The 21667-nt window shown below is 46.0% G+C and overlaps 1 protein-coding gene across 6 annotated transcripts in view; it reads left to right on the top strand.

Moving 5' to 3' along the window:
- The window catches only part of LOC147423825 (DExH-box ATP-dependent RNA helicase DExH7, chloroplastic-like), a 172288-nt gene that overhangs the window by 76469 nt on the left and 74152 nt on the right, over positions 1-21667 (top strand). For all 6 annotated transcript variants that reach the window (XR_015186624.1, XM_086501806.1, XM_086501805.1 and 3 more), the window contains 7 exons: positions 8493-8540; positions 8623-8776; positions 8852-9222; positions 9313-9519; positions 9601-9715; positions 9802-10023; positions 10139-10212. Coding sequence is in view for 5 of the 6 variants with exons in the window: in XM_086501806.1 (XP_086357932.1) it covers positions 8493-8540; positions 8623-8776; positions 8852-9222; positions 9313-9519; positions 9601-9715; positions 9802-10023; positions 10139-10212 (1191 nt within the window). In the remaining variant the exon portion in view is untranslated. The remainder of the gene's footprint in view (positions 1-8492; positions 8541-8622; positions 8777-8851; positions 9223-9312; positions 9520-9600; positions 9716-9801; positions 10024-10138; positions 10213-21667) is intronic.

Genomic DNA, 21667 nt, shown 5'->3' with positions numbered 1-21667 from the left:
CCTGGAATAGGAGGAGCCATCGCCATACTCGACCTGCAACCTGTGGCTTATTAAGCAGATAGCGCAAGGCATGGTGATCAGCGATAACTGTGAAGTGGACCCCTAGCAAATAGTGACGAAATTTGTGTAGAGCATACACTATAGCCAATCCTTCCCTCTCTGTGGTGCTATAGTTTCGCTCTACTTTGGTGAGCAGGCGACTTGCATAATGTACAGGGCGATCCAAGTTGAACTCTTTGCTAGGCTGAGTCAGCACAGCACCCACAGCCAGCAGACTGGCATCTGTATGCACATGAAAAGGTAGGGCCCAATCCGGGGCAACTAGAATAGGCGCTTCAGTGAGACGTTTTTTGAGGTATGCAAATGCTTCGGCCTCAGGTGTTGACCACCGGAAGGGAACAGCAGCACTGGTGAGCCGGGTCAATGGTTGAGCCACCTGTGCATACATACGTATAAACCTGCGATGATAGCCGGTGTGGCCCACAAAGCTCTGAACACCTTTGGGATTTATGGGAGGAGGTAACTTCAAGATGGCCACTATCTTCTCTGGGTCCGGTGCCAAACCTTGAGCAGACACCACATGGCCCAACAGTGTGCCCTCTGTGACCAAAAAATGACATTTGTTCGGATTGAGCTTCAAACGTGCCTCTCTGCACCTGAGGAAGACTGCAGAGAGCTGAGCAAGATGCTCCTTTAGATTTTCTACTGGGGTCGAACATTGAGCACCCGAGAAGGTGGAAAAGTCATCCATGAATATGCGAAGGTGATCAGTAAGCAGAGGACAAAAGATGAGATATACTATGCGATTGAAAGAAGGCGGTGCATTTTTAAGCCCAAAAGATATTCTAGTGTAGATGAAAATACCCCAGGGAGTCACAAAAGCTGTTTTGATTTGGTCGTCAGGATGTATTCCTAACTGATTGTAGCCGTTGAATCCGTCCATAAAACTATACAGTACATGGCCAGCGACATCTTCGAGGACTCTCTCCGTAAAAGGTGTCGGAAATCCATCTGGGATTGTGACCTTATTCAGAGCCCGATAGTCGACACAAACTCGAATTTTGTTGGACTGCTTCTTTGGGGCAATAACCATAGGAGACAACCATTCTGAGTGCTCTACTGGTACAATAATACCTGCTTCTTGCATTTTTTCCAACTCGATTTTGACTGCTTCTGCATACTTGGGATTCAGTTTGTAAGCACGTCCTCTGACCGGCTTAGCCCCCTCAACCAGAGGAATTGTGTGGACTCCTAGCTCTGCTGGGATTCCTTCTAAATCGTGGTAAGACCAGGCAAACACATCTTTGAAAGAGCGCACGAAGGAGATTACCAGGTCGAGTAGAGCGGGGTGATCCCATAACCAAGTGGCTAATAAGATGGGCTGATGGCTGTCAGGGCCTCCTAGGTTGACCTCTCTGATTGGGTCAGGCGGTGCAGTGGTCGAGGCTGCGTGATTCTGCCGCCTCTGTTAGCCTTTGGACATTATGAGCTAGCGTCTGATCAATGTTGAAATCAGCATACTCTTCCTGCAACCAACCTGATGGAAGCTCTGCAAATGGTAAATCCTCAGATACCTCACAGTGCTCCGGCATGGGTGGAGAGTCAAATGGAGTAGAGGCTAAGGAGGGAGCTGGGGTGTTGGCCAACTCTTGCAAGGGAGATTTTTTTCCCCTTCTATGGTGGGTTATAGGCTCACCCAGGCCGATGGTTTCCATCAAGGGACCCTCTGAAGGATGGGCACCAGAGACTGGTCCACTTGGTTCTGGCTCACTTGGCTGACTGGGATTCTTGGTCTCAGGTGTAGCTTCAGATGTAGGATCAGGGGGATAGGGTGAATCTGTTGGCAAAGGTTGAAGAGAGACTACATAGCATTGTATCGAAGAGGTGGCTTCTAACCACTGCAGTAAGTCTTCATCGGACCCATCGGGAGGGACCGGCTGCTCCAAGTCAGGGTTGGACTCTACTGACAAAGAGCTATGCTGAACGACCGGATCCATACCTCCTTCGAGACGAATTTGTTGCATTGGAGAGCCAGGAGTATGTATCCACATGGCGTCGGTTCCCCAGTCGTGAAGTGCTTTCGTATGTCGCAGCCATGGCCTACCAATCAGCAAGGGATAACCTCCCTCTACCAGGGGAAGATTAACTACCACAAAATCCAAGTTAAAAGTGAAATCTTGTACCTTCAGAGGCACCTTGTCGACTATGCCCACTGGGTAGACTGTTCTCTGATCAGCCAATGTAACAGTGAAAGGAGCAGGTCGGGTAGGCTTTAGACCTAAGGCCATCATAGTGAATTCGGGCATCAAATTGATTCCAGATCCTCCATCAACGATGACGCCGGATAGCTGGTGCCCAAGAATAGATACAGTGAGGCGAGGACTTTTATAATCGGTGAGGGGAGTAGATGGATAGGAAATCAAATAGGACTCTGAGGGCTGTACAGGGAGGTGCCCGCCACTAGGCTGAAAAGTATTTTTCAAGATGGCTTCTGCTGTGGGCTTGGCGCCTTCGAACTGGGCTCCTTTTGTGACCTTAATCTGTTCCAATTCAGCCACTGCTTCTAAGAAGGCTCCATCAATGTCAGATAACAAGGAAGTTGGTTTGCTCTGAGCAATTGGGAAGGACTTGTCCTTTGGGTCAGGTAGACCAGAGTGAGGAAGTGGAGACTGGCGAGGTGGACCTGTGGGTAGACTGAGACCAAGAGCTGCTCTTTGTGCCCGAGTAAGGACACCAGTAGGCTCCTCCACTTGCAGAGGCTTAACCACATGAGTAGCAGGTGAAGGTTGAGGCACGGTGTTCACAGTAATCAAATTTATCTTCGGAAAGGTGAATTCGGGCTGGTTCTGAGTCGAGCCTGAAGACGTGGATGCCCTTTGCTTGGGACAATCTTTACTGTAGTGATCCTTCGAATCAGGGCAATGACGACAAGGAGGGGACCCCTCGGGTAAAGGACACTTGCTCTGATAATGCCCATATTCTTCGCATCTGTAGCAGAGTACGGGCCGATTGGAAGGACGAAATGGGGGACGAGGTGGTTGCTGCATGGAATTTGAGGCTGAGGTGTAGAAACTTTGGGGAACTGAGGGAGTACTGGCATGATAAAAACTGTGGGGTGCAAAGTTGTTGTGCATACCTTGCTGCATAGGGGGTGTTGTCAGTAGAGGAGGCAACTGGTTTTGATGGCCGTAGGGTGAGACCATGTTGGATGTAGGTGCTAGCCCTTGTTGGAGAGAAGGACCAAGATTTTGTTGTATTTGACGCAATCCCTTGAGGTAGTAACAATCCTTATCCTCATGTCCAGCTTTTTCACAGAAGTGGCAGTAAAACCGAAGGGGGCATTCCTGTGGTGGGTGCCCTGGAGAGCGGCATGAGCTACACCAAACCATAGCCTTAGTCTCATGCTGACACTTGAGCTCTTCTAACTCGCGCTTAATCTGTTCCAATGCCTCATTATGTTTAGGCTTCTCTTGTCTAAGAGAGAAGGACCTCTCCTCTTGAAGAGCTCGTTGTAGCTTTAGGGCTTCCAGTTCCCTACGTAAAGAAGTTAAAGGATCAGTAGGACTACCTTCCGAGAACACAGAGGGAGTATCTATTTGAGGAGAGTTGTTGAAGAGCTTCCTAGCTCCCTCTATTCTAGTAGCAGCTGCGATGAACTCGTCGAGAGTGGCGTCGGGTCGGAGACTCTCTCGGAGTTTTTGCTGAGAAGTTTTGGGAAGCGCCTTCTCCACCCACTTTTTAACCATGAATTCACCGGGTTGTTGGGGAAGCTTGGCCACCAGCGACTTAGTTTTCGTCATAAGCTCCGCAAAAGTCTCCTCAGGTTTGAGCACCATGTTGGCCAACTCATCCAACACCTTCTCCTGGTAGTCACCTGGCCTGAAAGCTGCACAGAACTGTTGTCTTAAGGCTGCCCAAGTTGCAAAATGGTTCTCTGCAAATTGGCTGTACCATTTATCTGCTAGGCCATCCAGGGTGGATGGAAATAGTACCAAGTAAGCATCTTCTCTGTTCAGCCCACGTCCCCTACAGAGAGATACAAATCTTCTTGCATGGTCGTCAGCATCTTCTGAAGACAGCCCTTTGAATGTAGGGAACTTGATGTTCACCTTGGCCAAAACACTAGCTAGTGGCTCCATGATTCCTTGTTGAGTCTGTTGCACAATAGCTTGTTGTAGAAGAATAGGAGAGAGCTTTTCTGGAGAAGGTGATCGCGAAGATGGGGAACCTGATGAAGGAATGGGTGATGTGATATGTGGAGGTATAGGTGATGAGGTTGAAGGATTTCTACAAGGTGTCAAAGGTCGTCTTCTGTGATAGTACTTTAGAGGGCTCAGTAGTGGGCTTTGACGCTTGACTGACCTCCTTGTATGTGTCATACAGTGACCTCCAAACCAACCAAGCTTTGGGCAAGAAAACCTTGAACTGGCTGAAGACTGGTCTAGACTCTACTAGACCAGACGAGTGTCTAGACCAGCTGGACTAGGGACGAGGAGGACTAGACCAGGGTCTAGACCAGACAAGTGACTAGACCAGCTAGACCAGGGTCGAGGGGGTCTAGACCAGAGACGAGGGCAAGTTGGACCAGGGCGAGAGGGGACCAGACCAGCAAGGCGAGAGACTTAGACTGCACAGGCGAAGCGAAGAAACCAGCTACTCAACAGAGTGAGACTTCAGTTGAGGTCCCACCGTGATCGCCAAAACGAGAGCACCTGTAGCGCGGATAATGCGTCGTGCTCTCTACAGTGTGGGTGCCCCTCAGTGCAATGTGCGTGACAATCTCACTCAAACAAATGAAAACTCTTTTAAACAGAATGAAACACAGAAACAACGGATAACAACACAGAAACAATGGATAACAACAGAGACACAACAGTGGACCAGAACATGTGGACTCGACTAGCTCAAAGAACCATGAACAGACTCTGGCGTGGCAGCACACTCCGCTCCAGCCCAGGACTCACAGGTACAAATGGGGTGTCGAGGCTCAGATGTGCAGGGATGGTGAAGCAGTGCTCTGTGTAAGACCTCCTCTAGACGACTACGTGCAAGATAAGATAGAACTGCCCCCAAAACACGACTACTCATATGTACAACCATAAGAGCCACCAACGGCCCATAAATGTCCAGCCAGCTAAGTCTATCTCCAAACTGAGTGGTGGTGGTGACCTGGCCACGATGTCCACTAGACCACCGTAGTCACCCTACCACGTGTCACTCCCAGCCCAAAGGGTCCGTCCAGTGTGAACCAGACCAACTGTAGCTAACTGTCCAACTGCCTGTCCTGTGAAGTGACTATAGCCCTGCTACAGAGATGTCTACAAGACAGCTTTTCGGACGACTTTCGGTTTATTCGAGTTTTTGGTGATGCCTTTTGGCCTTACCAATGCTCCAACGACCTTTAACCGAATGATGGACAGGATTTTCAGAGAGTACAGATCTTTTGTTGGCACTTTCTTTGATGACATTATTGTCTTCTCGAAGGATGAGGCAGACTATAGAGCACATCTGCTATAGGTCTGTTGCATCATGCAATGTCTCAGTCAGTAAAGTGGTGATCTCCTCCACTAAGAGTCGTGGCCTGGCTGCTGTACATCGACGACTATAGATCTCCTTTGTATAAACACAATCAGTCTTTGGTGTAAATGTATAGCGGGTATGTGTCCTCCCTCCTGACACCTGGGCTGTATTGTACTGAAAGGAGACAGAAAGTGTCAAGAGAGCATGATCCACTGCTGCACCCACTAGTCTTGGTCCTACCGTGAAATCATGAATGCAGGGAATGAAGCTCGGATGTGCCATGACATAGTCCACTGTGCTGGCCCCATGCCTATGTGGAAAGCATGTGAAACCTGCCGCTCTAGGAAAACGTTGTAGGCCATTAAGTATTGCCAGGCCATGTGTAGTCGCCATCTCCGTGAGATGTCTCCCATACTCTGTCTCCTCTCTATCTTGTCAATGTCTATCAAGGCCATCATAGCCTGATGTACTGGGGAAAGTAGCATATGGCAATGTATAAAAATCGGCCTGTGTCGGTCCTCAGCCTCACTCACATGTATCTAGCATGCCCATCTCTTCGTACAATGTGTAGGAGTAGTTGTAGCTCCTCTCTGAATAATATTGCTACTCCCCCCGATCCTCTGCTCCCATGCTCAGATCGTGTGTCAGTCCGGCAGCTGTCTCCCATCTATATCGTGTCACATGTGGCATCATTTGTCAAGGGGCTTGATCAATCTTTGAGAAGAATATAATGTCCCTGTCCCGAAAGCTATCCTCAAAGGTGCCCATATCCAACCTATAAGATCCATCACAATTCCAAGCTGCCATCTTCAGTATGGTCCCATAGGTCTCACACCGTCATGTAGAGCGTTGCTCTACAATTACCACCTGATCATCTCTGTAGAAGGAAGTCTTTCCCTTCTCCCTTGCCGATGTAATCTCTGCAGAAGGCTGTCTTTACCTTCTCCCTTGCTGGTGTAATCTCTGTAGAAGGCTGTCTTTCCCTTCTCCCTTGTTGCTGTAATCTCTGGCCGGTGACCCAAAACGTTGGCAAACTGCACATCACTAATGACAAAATACCTATAGGAAGAAACCCTAGAAGTCTCTTAAACCGGCCCCTGAATGTATGGATGAGCTCCAACTAGATGTCACGTGTTGTCTTTGCCGGTGGGATAGGTCGAGCCTGGAAGATGCAAAAGCATTGGGCTCTCCAGATGAACCACAGTGTCAGGGTGCAGCTCCCAACAACACTCTCTATGTCTGCTCCATTCTTGAAGTACAAGCTCTACGACGGGCTGAAGTGTAGGCCGGCCCTCCTGTAACACAATTATCTTGCTGACTGAAGCCATCTGAAAGCGAAGTGCTCGGCCCATGAAAAGCGGACCAAGCTGCAACACCCCAAGTGTACTGGCTAGCTGTAGAAAGTGTAGGCATCAACCAAAGAATCCGAAGCCAAACCTGTTGTGCCATGGGGTAGTCCCATAGATAGTGGCGCTAGGTCTCAAGTGGATGGTCACAGGTAGTACAAACCGCAGAGAGGCCATTGTGCACAACCTACTCCCAACTGGAGTAGCTTGATGGGCAACTAGCCACTTGAACATGGTGACTCTCCTTGGCTGTCTGCTGTCCCACTAGCGCTCCCAAAAATTTGAGATATGCAGCCGCTTTCACTGCCTTTGTAGAGGGGGTTTAGGGTCTCTATCTAGAGTTATGACATACCAGGATCAGAGATATCTTGAACTCTATCTATTGGAGATTCAGCGACATCGAGCAGGGTTATTGAGAGAGAGAGGCTCACAGACCGGGGGGGAGAGAGCACAATGTTGTTCCATCCAGAGATTGAGTAGCAACGAGAGCAGCCAGAGAGGAGGGATACAGGGCATATCACTAGCAGAGGTATACAGAGTGATCGAGCAGCAGGTGCAATGTCTTACTTGAAGAGTGATCCTACATAACTAAATCTGGAATACGAGCCCCTCGTCTAAAAGCTAATAGAGTGGAAAACTGGATGTGCATAGAAGCGGGAGCAAGATAGAAAAGGCGAGTACTAGGTCAAATGGGCGTAGGATACCACGTAGGGACCTATATAAAACCGATCCAACCCCTCTTACAACTGCCCATGCTATCTGCGAAAGCGCGAAGTGAAGTGCAGAGAATGCGCAATATGAACAAAGGACAAGAATCTATCCCAGGCATCTCTCTTCATTGTAGAAATGGAAGGGAAGGTCGGCGGAGCATTTGTTTTCCAATCAGTTGAAGTCTTTATATTGTTGAAGTGCCCACCGAGAATGCATGAATCCACAGTAGGCAATAAATGCATAAGCTGTTGCCAAAACCAAGCCCGACCATGTGCATCAGTCAGGGTCATCAGGAAAGGTTTAAGGCCCGAAACGCGCCATTCCCAGGCGCGGAGTTTCTTTTCGAAACGTATCACCCCATAAGAAACTTAGAAAGGCTAAACAAAGCAATGGACTGAAGCGTCAATGTATAAAAATAAAGAGAAATTCATTGCCTGAGCCCGAAATGGCTCAACTTTGTGAGCTATGGTAAAATATCAAGGGGCATATCAGCCAAGGTTTCATGTGAGAGGTTCCAACACCACTTGAAACGTTGTAGAGTTTCAAAGTTTCACCCTTCTTGAAATGTATTATTTGGTGCTATAACTAGTTGACACCACATGCCAACGGGAAAATCTCTATAGACAGACTGTGAGAAAATGGTCAGATGAAAAAAGACTAGAAACTTTACAAGATCACTTAAAATCTCGGCATTGATGATGTGGAGTTTTCCTGTGGAGAGTGTTGGCCTCAAATAGATGCCCTGGGTAGTGTTTCTTTTTTATATTAGTAACTATAGAAGGTTACATCTCTTCTGTGTACTTGCTGTGCCAACTGCAACCCTGTGGGCCTAAATCTATAGGCACTCGGCCTGAAAGCAACTTAATAATCAAGGTTATTTTTATGAAATGCTTCTCTGATGTATCCATGCTGCAGGTTCTTGCAGAGTCAGTAGTTAGTCAGCGTGACAAGACCAAGGAAACTGTATGTGCACACATTTTTTTAAAAAACAATAGTCTCTAGTCTTGCTCAATGAGGTTGCTTATTTGAAAGCTATCTCTGCAAGGTCTCAAATCGGGAAGCACGAGCTGTCTCAATTGCATCTGAGTTTCATGCTGCAAAAGCGGCAGCAGCAGATGCCAAGCAGAAAGGAGACAAACAGAAACAGGTTGTTTCGGGGAATCTCATTCGTAAATTGAAAGAAGAAATAGCTGCTTTAGGTGCAGTACTGGTCTTACTTTAAGATGGCAAGGCTCATTCAGATTTCGCCTCCTTTGACAAAATTTGTTTGGCAGGTCTCTCTGAAGACATTCTCTCTGCAAGCTCAAGTGCTTACAATTCTGTGCCAAGTAAAAGTGGAATAGATGTTGACAGTTTTCAGGTTGAGCAACTGCCTATTGATCACGACCTTGGTCTAAGCATGCAGATGGATGTGCATGGAGATGGTAGTCCTGAGAAAGTAACTAGGGAGAATGTTAAACATGACATAGGCCAGTCAGAAAGTGAAGATGGTATGCCTGGCATGTTTGATGAGGAAAATGCAACACAGGATGTTCTTCCTGCTAGTATTTTGGACATACAGAACAGAGAGAAGGCAATGGCTCGGGCTCTTCAGACTTCAGAGAAGAAGCATTGGCAACAAATGGAAAAAAAGCCTCCAAATCAGGTAAAAGAGACGTGTTTGGCGTGTGTAAAGGCATATTGAATCTCCTTTTGTTTTTTTTGGTGTGTTGATGCCATCCATAAAAACATGCAGAGACAACCAAAGGCAATACTTCAGCAACAATGTCAGAAGAGAGGCTGGGATGTACCAAAATATGAAAGGGGGACAGCCACTTCTACCATGTACTCTTACAATGTAACTGTCATGCGGCCCAATTCTGGTCGTGGTAAAAACAAAATTGTAGGAGGGAAAACCACATACAGAGTTCCTGAACGATTTGTGAACTCCAAATCTATTGAGGCACTACTCCTAAACATTGATGCTAAACTAAATTTCTATATCTGCCTGCTGTTTACATGTGAAACGATTTAAACTTTACAGGAAGCTCAGAATGTTGTTGCCACATGGGCTCTTTTTTCCTTATTTCCTGAGCTGCCTTTATACCATATTATCCCTGAACCCTACCGCACAATGATGTTACAGTGGCATGCACAAGGTAGATGAATTCATGCAATGAAGTGATCAGTTAGTTGATAGACAAGCAGCAGTTTTATGAATTTTTGAGAAACATACTGGCTTCAGGCTCAGAGGCGAAGATAGATGATGACGACTTGGAGCAAAATCGCAGGGCCATTTTTATTGAATCGCTTGTGAATATTGGAAAGCAGCAGAGGGATGTTGAAAGGGAGGATGTTTGTATGCTGCCAAGTAAATCCCTTGATAGTGAACACCATGTGAAGATATCGTTTTCTGATAATAGTGCTGAAGAGGCTACAATAGGCATCGAGGCAGAGGAGGAAAAAAGTATGCTCTTTTCGGCCTGCTTTTGTTCTTCCCTTGAAAATTGAGTGTCTGTATCAAGTAGTCAATTGTAGGTCTTTCAGAACTTATCTAGACTTTTTCATGACTACATTTCCAGGGGACACATCACGTCAAGAGAGCAGAGATCTGCTTCTGAAATACCAAGAAACGAAAAACAGAAAGGATTACAAGGTAACTTTTCTTCTGAACAATCTGCCCAATGCATTTTGAGATCTTTCAGTAAGGCATCTTGTTTGTGTCTGTCAAGAGGCTTGTATGAATACAGCTTTGAAAGTTTGCATCTTCTTGATCTAGAAAGTGATTGCCCTTCACTTCAGCATTCTCTGCTATCAGTAAGCTGATGTTTGAGACGCAGACAGTTCCAATGCATGTTGGAAGGCATGTAGCATTGGAGGCTTCATCTAGGCTGTGTTCAGGTTCGCTAGCAACACCAACGTGCAGTAACTAGAAAGCCTGGGCCTCTGCTGTTATCTGTAATCTTTTTAAGACCATTCAGAAGCTACTGTGTCTTCTGTATTAGAAATAAACAATGTTATCAGAAAAGAAAAGAAAAGAAGATACATGAATAACTGCAAAAGAACGACCCAAAACGTGGTACAACTTTGTGTCTCATTGATGAGTACAACCAGAAAGAAGAGGTCTTGATGAAAATAAGAATTCATGCAGAGGAAAGTTCTGAACGTACCCTCAGATAGCTCCTACCCAAAACTAGTGTGTTTTTCGGTTCCTTCTCACATGAGATTGTTGAGGTATTGGTATTTTTTTTCCAATCTGGGAATGTAAGGTATGTTGTTAGCAAAAGATAAATCACTTAGATCTATTGGATCGGTTAAACATTTTCTGAGATAAAGGAATGTGGTGCATTTATGCATTTGCTAATCTGGGGAATGTGGTATGGTTTTAGAAAAAAAAAAAGCAAATACATGTACTGGATCTGTTATACATTTGATACTCTGAAAATAAGTTGTAGCTTCCCACTCCCTCCCTACATCTCATCACACTCAGCTGGGTCCCATGTGCACGTGTACAAAGTCAAACGCTTTACACCTTCAATCCCATTTCCTTGCTCGCTTCTTCTCCTAAGCATACATTTATTGGGTCAACAGTCATGTTTTAGATTTGAATCCATCAAGTTTGCTCGTGCCTATGGGTCAGTGATAGAGAAACTGAAGTGTGAATTTAAGACTTTAAAACTAGTTTACTTTTTCACGTGGAATTCTGCACGACATAAAAGTTGGGAAAAACAATGCAAAAAATTGACATAGCACTAGGGACAAGAAGATGGGCTGGTTCCCCCCCCACCCCCAGAAGGAGATTTTCATTAATTTCTAAACTGCTACAAGCATGTGAACTTGAAACAGAATTCACTGTTCATGTCTTGAATATAAGCCTATTGGCTAAAATTCATCATACCTGTAGCCGTGAACGGCTATGTATGCTTCGCACTCGGATTTTCGGCGGGGGAGAGGCTTCTACTGATATCTGCTCACGTAGGGGATGTCCTCACGAGTTGTCCTTGACTGAATTCTACTTCTAGAACGCGTTAAAGTACTGAAATTTTCGTGCGCAGCCGGTATTGTGCTTGTCTGAGTGCAACTATTCCCTGCAAAGACGCACACAAGCTCCTATGGCTGCATTCTGCTTCCGCTGCGGGCTTCATAGCCTCTGCACGGCCTTCACGGACACGAGAGCAAGAAAATGTGCTACCTCTGCACGGCCTTCACGGACACGAAGTTTGTGTGAAGGGAAAGTGTTGCAGAATGCCTACAAGAGGTAGCGCTAGCCTTTCATTATAGTCTTGCAGGAAGAATTGCTAACTAATGCTGCATGATAGTGGAGAGAGAGTGATCGAAAAATTGCTACGCTGGTCTCTCTGTTTTTTACGCTACAAGCTGAGATTTTTAATGTTAATTAATTGTAGCCGCGTTCAAATTGGCCGGCCATTTATTTTAAAAGCTTTTTGACCTTTACACTTAAAAATAGGCATTAATCCTACTTTTTTGGCCAATCTGGGGTATTATTAACCCGGCCGATTTCATCTCTCTCCCGACTATGTCTTTCGACTTCCTCTGGGTTGTATTTCCACTATGTCCGAAGTTGCCGGCCATCAAAAAAACTATTTAATTATAGCTTTTCTGAGCGAACTGGGGACACCATCTTATTCATGTGCTTGTTCTGAACTACTCTGCGCTGCGTCCGGCTATTGTTCCACTTATCATACTATCTGGACACGGATAAATTCCCAGATGGTGCATTGGACTGGAAAATTTACACGTTCATAATTGGTACCAATAAATTCATAAATTCATATATTGTGTGCACAAAAATCATTTTCACTTGATAGTGATTTTGAAGAGAGCTCGCTATCTACCGTTGCTTCGCTTCCGTCCTGCGTAGCTCATGCTGCCCTCCCATCGCCCCAGTCTCCCCTTCCCCCCCCCTTTGCGGCCTCGCGCTCCAACCCTGCCCCGCGCTGCAAGATTATCGGCACCCGACCTAGCAGAGGAGAGGTGCGTGATCTCCTCGAGGCCTACCTTTTCGCAGAGGTGGGCAAGATCCTTGATGTTCAGCTTCTGAGGCGTGGCTACTACCAGATAGAGTTTGAGACTCCCGAGATGGTGTCCAAGGTCATTGCGATGAGCCTCCTGGCCATCCCAGCAATTCGGGCACACTTTGGATAGTGGCGCCATGGTTTCAATCCAGCTACTGATGTTCTTGTCGAGGAGGCAGACCTACCCATCTCAGTCTGCTTCCCTGCCCTGAGGAGGGAGTACCTTCCGCTCCTTTCCAGGATAGGCTCAGAGATTGGGGCTATCTTGGAGACACCTCGCACGATGTCACAAACTGGCGACGTGGTTGCCTAGTACACACACAGCACACCCACCCCCGGCTGGCAACAGACAGCTCCTGGATTTTCCGGTGGATGCTGACGTGGCACTGACGTACGGTCAACCCCTGCAGATCGTGCCAGAAAATGCGGATCTGTACAGCCTTGCTGACGTGGCAATTTGCATACGGAATTTTTGGCAGCTTTTTACGTAGGCTGGATTCTACGCAAGAGCTTGTGAGAGAGAGCCTTGCTTTATTTTTTTGAGAGCTTTTAACTTTGAAGCTATTGGGGCTCTGCTTTTGGTATCCCTTGTAAAATCTTTATAAGTGTGGTCAGGCTTCCCACTTCTCAGAACATCTTGACGCAGAGTCTGAGAGTGAGAGCATCCCACTCCCTTGTACTTTGAGTTGCAGATTAATACAAAAAGAAATACCAAAAGGGGCACCAATCTTTGGGGCCAATATCTCAAGCACGGAACTCCGTTGGGCCGTGTCGAATCAATAGTGAACTGTGAACTGTTTTGAGGTGAATTCTTGTCGTGTCATGGTAGAATCTTGACTTGGGGTGTCCAAGTCTGTTACAATGGTATCAAAGCACGGCTGATTTCTCTCCTACCGGGAAATCCGATCCTTTTTACGCGACTTATGGATTCAGACAGAGATCAATCGACTTCCTCTGCATCCGAAGATGCAGGAAGAGATCACGAAGAAGATTCACGCGAGGAGTACGGCCCGCCTCGGCCTACTCAGGCGGAGCTCGTAGAGATGGAGCGTCGACGATTGATCGACGATGCAACAAAGATGATGCTAAATTTTGCGAAGGACCCGAAATTTGCAAAATTTATGAGCCGGATCTCCTTCGACGAGGTGCATTCACAGTGGCGGCAAACCACAGAACCACCCCTCAAACTGGCACTCAAGAAACCTCCTACTCCAAGGATGTTTACAGAACAAGAATTAGAAGAGGTGGTTGATACACGGATTTCTCAGCTTTTTGACGCGCAGAACAAAGCAGAAAAGCACGACAAAAAGTAGAAGAAAGGCACTGACTTCCCGGGTTATTTGGGTCGTCAGTCTACATTTGCTTCGACAAGAAAGCATAAGAAGGATGTGCGATTTGAAGGAGTACCAAGTTCTTGTTCTTCTTCTTCTTCTTCTTCTGACAGTTCTTCTAGCTCCTCTGACTTGAGCGAAGAAGACAGAAAAGGGAAAAAACGAAGCAAAAAGCAAAGCTTCGGAAAGGGCAAGAAAAAAGGCAAAGAAGTCTAAATCTCGCCCAATTGTTAACAGTTCTACAGAGGACTCGTCTTCGGATAGTTCGAACGACAGCTATTTTTATGCAAAGAAGAAGAATTTCTATAAAGCCAACCAGTATGACTTTCTGGAGGATAAAAGCAAGAAAGTCCGAGAGTTTAAAGAAGATGGACAGTCAATTAAATTTGACGCGTTTTCTGGTTATTGAATTGGCGACGTGGCTCGAGATCACACCCGATCGGATGGGACCACTAGTAGAGACAGTTCTAGCGGCACCTGGCAGGGACGTAGCCATTACACTTGTCATTGGCAAACTTCGGTTGCATTGTCAAGGGTATTTGGGGCATGAGGACTTCTACTTAATGCCCTTGGAAGGTTGTGATGTCCTCTTGGGAATTCCCTGGTACCATAAGAACAACGCCGTGGTCGACTATCGGGCGAGAAAAGCGACTTTGACTACAGAGAAGGACGAACTATTGTACTTGATGTAAAACTTAAGGGCGAGTCTGTCCCTATTGTAACGGCTTTGGCCGTTTTAAAATTAATGAAATCCAGTTTGTTGGTTTACTCGATCTTTTTGAGAGAGTTGAATGATGAGAATAGGACAAATATGTCTGAACTTGATAAAGAACGTCAAGATTTTCTCCACACTCATGCCGATTGCCTTTCAGAGGGCCTGCTAGGCAAGTTACCATCCGCTTATCCTGAGGATCATACTATTGATCTGATACTTGGAAGCACATCACCCAACCGGCCACCTTACCGTGTGAGCTGAGCCCAAAACGAAGAAATTATGAACTAAGTTAAAGACCTCTTGGAAAAGGGTCTTGTCGAGCCTAGTACTTCACCATACTGCTCTCCAGTGTTGTTGGTTTTGAAGAAAGACGGGTCTTGGAGAATGTGCATCAATTATAGAGCTCTCAACAAAATCACCATCAAGAACAGATTTCCGATTCCTAGGATCGATGATATACTTGACCGATTACAGGGATCCTCGTGTTTAGAGTGCTTGCCTCGCATGGACACCACTGGTTGCTGGAGTACTACTACTGCAATTCAGCTAGCGGTGGAGCTTCAAAAGCCCATAGTCGCCAATCCCCACTGGCAGCATGGAAGTTTCCGTACGATGGACGAATGCCCATATCGTACAAATATGCCGACTCTACCTAACAATACATGCAACCACCGGTGTCCATGCACTTGGACAATACAGTGTACACCATACCCGAGTCACCAGTAGTGACAATACGTGCTTTCTGGTAACTGGCTGAAGCTCATGCACTTGCTCCGGGGCCAATATCATAGGATTGAAGGTAACTTTGAAAATGTAGAGAGAGAGTGCGAGGCTTTCATAGAGTTGTGGCGGCCAGGGCCTTTCTTCATAGCGGACTAGAGCCTAGGGCATTCAGTGGCATTATCGGCCGCCTATATGGCTTTTCCCTCCTCCTAGTTGTGATCTAGCCATTGCATAATTATTTGTTTAGCGTGCGAGACTCTCCCCCCTCGTGTTCTTGTACCATGTACCCTCTTGATAAGTAAGATGTTGCCCATTGGCAATTTCAAAAAATTAATAGAAGGATCTTTTTCATGCAAAAAATAAATGTAAAGAGTTTTATCAACAAAGCTGAAGTGTGCTTTGGAAACAGATGTCTGCTTAAGCGAAGGCTGAAGTTCGACTTGTGTACTGAGGAATTGTTGGATGGCTACGTTCCGCCAAAGTCCTCTTTCTTTATTCCAGATATGAGCATTTGTTTTCTTCATAGAATGTGGGAGCTATGTGTCACAAATGGGAGTGCATAACAATAGAAAATTTACTCTGATACATAGGATTTATCACTTCCAATTGATATAGAAAAAAATAGAGAGAGAGTGAGAAGATTGATAGTTCTGGGGACGAGAAGATGGACTGATCCCACCCATAAGAGTATCTCGAGACTGTGACAAATATCAACTTAATTTGTTGGTTTCCTTCCTTCGATTTTTATTTAATTTTTGGGATCCTCTTTTTGAAATTACAAGTGCCCGGACTTTGCGTGGCTAGTGTGAAACGGCCAACAACCGAGAGTTTATCCTGTAGGAGTCAAGGCCAGGTAGTCACAAGATGGTTGGACCCATTGGAACTGAAATCTTACTAGTAGAGAGGTGGCTAGGCTCATCCAAGACAGGTTATTATGTTTCAGTGGCTAGTTGCACACGGGGCTACAGCAGTTGGAAGTTGGTTGCTACACAGCGGCTTCTCGGCAGCATGTGCAGCTTGTGGCCATCCACTGGAGAGTCAGCGTCACTGTTTGTGGGACTGCCCCTTGACACAACAAGTTTGGCTTCGGGTTCTTTGGCTGATGCCAACCCTCTCCATAGCTCCTCGGGACACTTGGGGTGCTGCAGCCTGGTCCACTCTCACGGGTCCTACGCTCCATTTTGAGTTGGCTTCCACCAGCAGGATGATAGTGATTCAGGGGGGTCGACCTACACTCCAGCCTACCTTAGCGCTCATCCCCCAGGAGTGGTGCAGTGATAAGAGAGTGGTGTTGGGAGCTCCTCTGCAGCCTGACACTTTGGTTGATCTGGTGGTCCGCTGCTTTCGCATCTTCGAGGATCGCTATGTCTCACCGATAGAGACTGTTGGTGACATCTTGGTGCATACACTCAGGGGTCGGTTTGAGAGACTTCAGGGCAGCTCCGACCGCATGTGGGAGCACCAAGAGGCTTTTTTGCGATTTTAGCACCCAGGGCCTTTCTTCACCATGGTTCAGGGCGGGCCTAGATGGCACTATTGGCCACCAGTGTGGCGCTTTCCTCTTCCCATCTCATGTTCTAGCCCTCATTGTACATACTTTGTTTCCTCACTGGGAGAATCTCCCCATGTTTCTGTTGTATCTCTCTCTCGTAGAGGTGTTTTTGTAGCCTTTGGGCAGTTTATTAACTAATGGAAGGATCTGTTTTCTTGGGAAAAAAACCAAGAGAGTTTTCTCGCGTGAAAACTCGTCCAAATCAAAGGGGAAGTGTCCCATTGGGTGCGGGAGCTCTTGAGACACACGTAGATGTGTTTGCTTTGCTCAAAACGATCCAAAACAGAGAATTACAACCTGTTGTGTTTATTTGCAGGTTTAGGGTTTCACACCGAAGCTGCATGATAACACAAAGGAAGCCTCGGGGAAGCCTTGGGGTGGTCATACAAGGGTTTGGGCACCTAAGAGTGACCAAAACAGGAAATTACAGTATGCTAGAATTGACCTACAGCTCACCAGAAAGCTTCTAAAATGCAAGGGAGTCTGTCCTAGATGTGTACTTTTATTATGCTGTTGAAATTGGGTCAAAAACCTGCAATTTCAGCCCTCGACAAGTTTGGACAGCTTGGTGGGAGTTTCGTGTAAGTGTTCGGGTCGTTTGTTTGCAATTGAATAAAGAAATACCGGAAGGGCGCAAGCCTTTGGGGCTAGCAGGGTGTCATTGTCTGCTTGAAAGCACTCTAGCTACCAAGTTGTGGATTGTTTTGAAGTTGTGAATTCCAGTCGCTAGTTCATTTGCGAAGTTTCTTTGTGTCATAAAGTGGAGGGAAATTTAGACGACATAGTTTTGGGTGAAAGCTAAAGTTTTATTGCCCTTTAGTAAGGCTACAAACCGGTTTCATGGTTCCGTCGTCGGGACTACACTTTTTCCTCAAGAAGTGAGCCTTGGTTTGTTTGGGCGAGGACACAAAGTACATGTACTTGGAATTCCATTGTGGCTGACAGGACGGATGACACTAGAGAAGAGGGCTCTTCTTCATAGGGTAGACATGCTAATCCGAAAGTACGTGAGGTTAGCGAGAGTTCATGGCCATCAATGTCTTTACGCTTTCTTGATGTGAATGCGTCTCGCGATCAAAGAGCAGGGATTGGGCAACAAGAAGAGGATGTGTTTAGGACCCAGCTTATCACGGCTGTGACTATACTCAATCTCTTGATGCAAAACCCCAGGTTTATAGAGTTTTTGCAACTTTCTTTAGTGTCACAGCAAGCTAAGGAGCATCCTCAACTTGCAAATGTTGAAGCTCAAGCGCAGGTCCCTAGTGTGTCCTAGCAGAACATGGAGCATTCGCATGTTGCAGAGTCACTTGAGGCTCCAAGGCCAACCTTTTCTATCCATGAACAAGCGGCTACGACGCCAATTTTTCATGCTATACCAGTTCCGCCAGCCACCTTTGAGCGTCCAAATGTTAGTTTAAGTGGACAGGGAACTACCTTCCAGGCTATGCATCAGGTATTTCCACCACCTCCGGTACATTGTGGGTATTTTTGAGGTGGACCTGTGTTTCAAAATATGGCTTGTTATGCGCTTGGAAATTAGCAGTATATGCCAAGAATAGTGTTTGGTGGTATGCAAGGCATGATGCCAAACCCCATGTATGGTAATGTTGGCTTACAGCCAAGGTTTCAAGGCACTCCGGGCCATTTTGGGGTGCCGTAGGGAAATTTTGATACGGTTGGTTTTTCCAATCAGCAAAGAGTATTTATTTTCAGCTTGTTGATTATTCGTGTGCACTCCCGTTTGTGACATCATCCTTGCAACTCGTTTTCGATTCTATTCCCGGAGTCCTCTTCTGTAGAAACCCTAGCAGCAACTTAGCTTTCCTGGACGCGAAGTCCTTCCTTGGGAATCTGAAGTTTCCGATCCCAACTCGAGAGTCTAGCACTCTCAGATCCTTGGATCTACTTCCAAACTCAGGGTACGAAACTCTTGGGCCGATCTAGCTCTATTTCCTCAGAGCGCTTTTCTCGTGCAGAGGCTTATGCCTTCCTTTGCCCTCCTCCCTCGCGACAAGGAAGAGCTCTTGCAAACAAGTATTGAGTAATTAAAACATGAAAAACATTACCTTTGAAGTTTTTACACTTGGAACGCAACTTGGTTCTCGAAAAGCAACTTTTTCGGAAGAGATCTCTATGTGGAGAACCTTCTCTTCCAATCCAAACTCTACCAACTTACGGAGCACCGGCCGAGAGGCTCAAAACCTAAAAACTCCAAAGCGAAGGCTGGCTAGCTGATTTCCGTAAATAGCATTGACATGCCACGTGACACTGCTGTAGCGATTTGCAATGGCAGCCTTTGGTAGATTTGCGCGAGCTTTTGAGAGCGGATGCTTTTGGGGATAAGAACTTTTAGTGTTGATGCTCTTGGGGCTCTACTCTTGGGCATCCCTTGTACTATTTATAAGGATCCTTGGGGCCTTAGTCTAGAGGGCATCAAACGCAGAGTCTCGGAGAAGAGGACCCTCGGGAGTTGTACCTTTGCGAAGGAATAATAAAGAAATACCAAAAGGGGCGCTAGTCTTTGGGGCCAGTGCATCTGGGGATAGAACTCCGCTGTTGCGTGTCGACACTCTCTCTCTCTCTCTCTCTCTCTCTCTCTCTCTCTCTCTCTCCGCAGTATTTATATTTTTGTTATCCTAGTTTAATTTATTTTGTTAATCTGACTTTGTATCAGATACACCGCATTGTAACTTTCTGGTCTCATAGGTCACTTTGGCCTTTTGAAGACGTTAATATAACATTTCATTTCATTTCTCTCTCTCTCTCTCTCTCCCCTCCCCCCCTCCCTCTCGTCGGCTAGATCTTTAAGGTCACTTGGGATAGTTTTCTACAACGTTAAAACTCTCTTCTTCTTCTTCTCTCTCTCTCTCTCTCTCTCTCTCTCTCTCTCTCTCTCTCTCTCTAGGGGAATTTGGCAGTTTAGGGGAATCCCACCTGAGAGCAGAATGTGCAAGTTATGCGGAATGGAGCCGGAGACAGAATTACACTACATATGCCATTGCACCGTATACTATGAGATACGTGGGCGTTTCCATTGCCTATTTAAAGAAGGCTTTGGACCTCTAGATAGAGTCATGCAATCTTTTGTCATGTTGGTATGCTTGGTTTCTGAGGTTCATATTTTCGGGTGAATAGAGAGCGGTTGGATTCAATACAATGCATAGTCCAGACTTTGTGGCATGTCTTTTCTTATATAGAGGTAGTTGTTAGACATTTAAAGAAGATTAATTGCCCTTGATTATGCCTACAAAATAGATAGAAAACAAGGATTCAATTGACATTGACTCCATGGAGACATTCCATTAATTATCATGCACAAGGCAGTACAAATCACAAAGCATGCACTAGCACAAACAACAATCAGCAATCACATTCACATATCAGTCCTCGGTGAGATCACAGATTTCTTCGGATCGAGAGAAGCAGGAGTGGAAGGAGAAGCAAGAGGCCAGCAGCCAGCACAAAGGAGTACCTACATTCATACCAAAGGCACCCTCATTGACAGGGCGATTGAGCTTAGGAAATCAAGACGACCACGACCGAGATGCAGAAGCACACTTCACCGAAGGAGACTACAACAAAGGATTAGAAGCATTATAGCCAAGACACCCAGAATGCTCCTAAGAAGTTTATTTAATAATTTGTATTTAGTTTTTCACATTTATTTTCACACTTAGTACTTTAGTACTAAGGTACCCAGACATTGTAACAGATTCACCACTTTTGTATCAATTTGGTCTCATTGGTCATTCTGGCCTTTTGAAGACGTTAATATAACATTTCATTTCATTTCATTTTTCTCTCTCAACCTCCTCACCACAGCCCCTCGCGTAACCACCCCCCCCACCCCTCCCCCCCCCCCCCCCCCCCCCCTCGCGCTGCAACCCCACCTCCACCTCCCCCCCCCCACCCGCAGGTACAGCAGCAACAGTGGTCATAATTTTGCAGAAAATCAGATTTTCAGTTTTTCGGACAGTTGCAGAATTTTCAGAAAATTTACAGGAATTTACAGAATTTAGAAGCTGCAGAAATTGCTAATTTTTCAAAAATTGCAAAATTGGCAGAAATTGCATAAAGCGGATTTTTAGTCGTTTTGATCGTATTTTGCAGAAATTGCAGGAAATGCATGCCATGCATGCTTAGTGTGGAACATATATGCATAATGTGGAAGCACTTGTGCGTGTAGGTCAATTTTCTCTCGTTTTTGGGACCGATCAAACATGAGGAAGCAAAATGATAAGCCCGACCCCTTAGAAGATGCAGTTCAAAGGTGCAAAGAAGAAATGGTCGAAACCGTCAACAAGATCATCCGCCACCTATTAGGGACAATAAAAATGCTCGAGGATCACGTTTCGGCCCAAGAAAGCAAGATCACAGCAATGGGAGATTGGATGACGGCCCAAGACGAAGAGATTGCGTCACTCAAGAAGGAGCTCGTTGAGGCACGATCACGAAACACGCTTGAAGAGGGAGAATTGCAACCCTCTGTGATACAAGAACTAAACACAATCAAAGAGCAAGTGCGAGCCATCAAAGAGGGGGAAGAGCAGCATAAAGAAATGACGACTTTTTGGGTGGACGTTATTACAAAGACTCAACAGAAAGCAGATGAGTCTGAGAAATGGATTGAGGTTGCCAAGAAAGGGAAAGCAAGGAAACAACATCCACACCCACCATTATCAAGCTAACATTAAAAGAAGAGCAAAGAAGACGTGCACGCTCTCTACATGTGAGAATTCGCGGCCTTAAAGACA

The sequence above is a fragment of the Adiantum capillus-veneris genome, chromosome 26 (assembly GCF_014529385.1).
Source record: "Adiantum capillus-veneris isolate H3 chromosome 26, ASM1452938v2, whole genome shotgun sequence".
NCBI lineage: Eukaryota > Viridiplantae > Streptophyta > Polypodiopsida > Polypodiales > Pteridaceae > Adiantum > Adiantum capillus-veneris.
The sequence above is the reverse complement of the archived record's forward strand: the minus strand, read 5'-3'. Positions and strand labels throughout refer to the sequence as shown.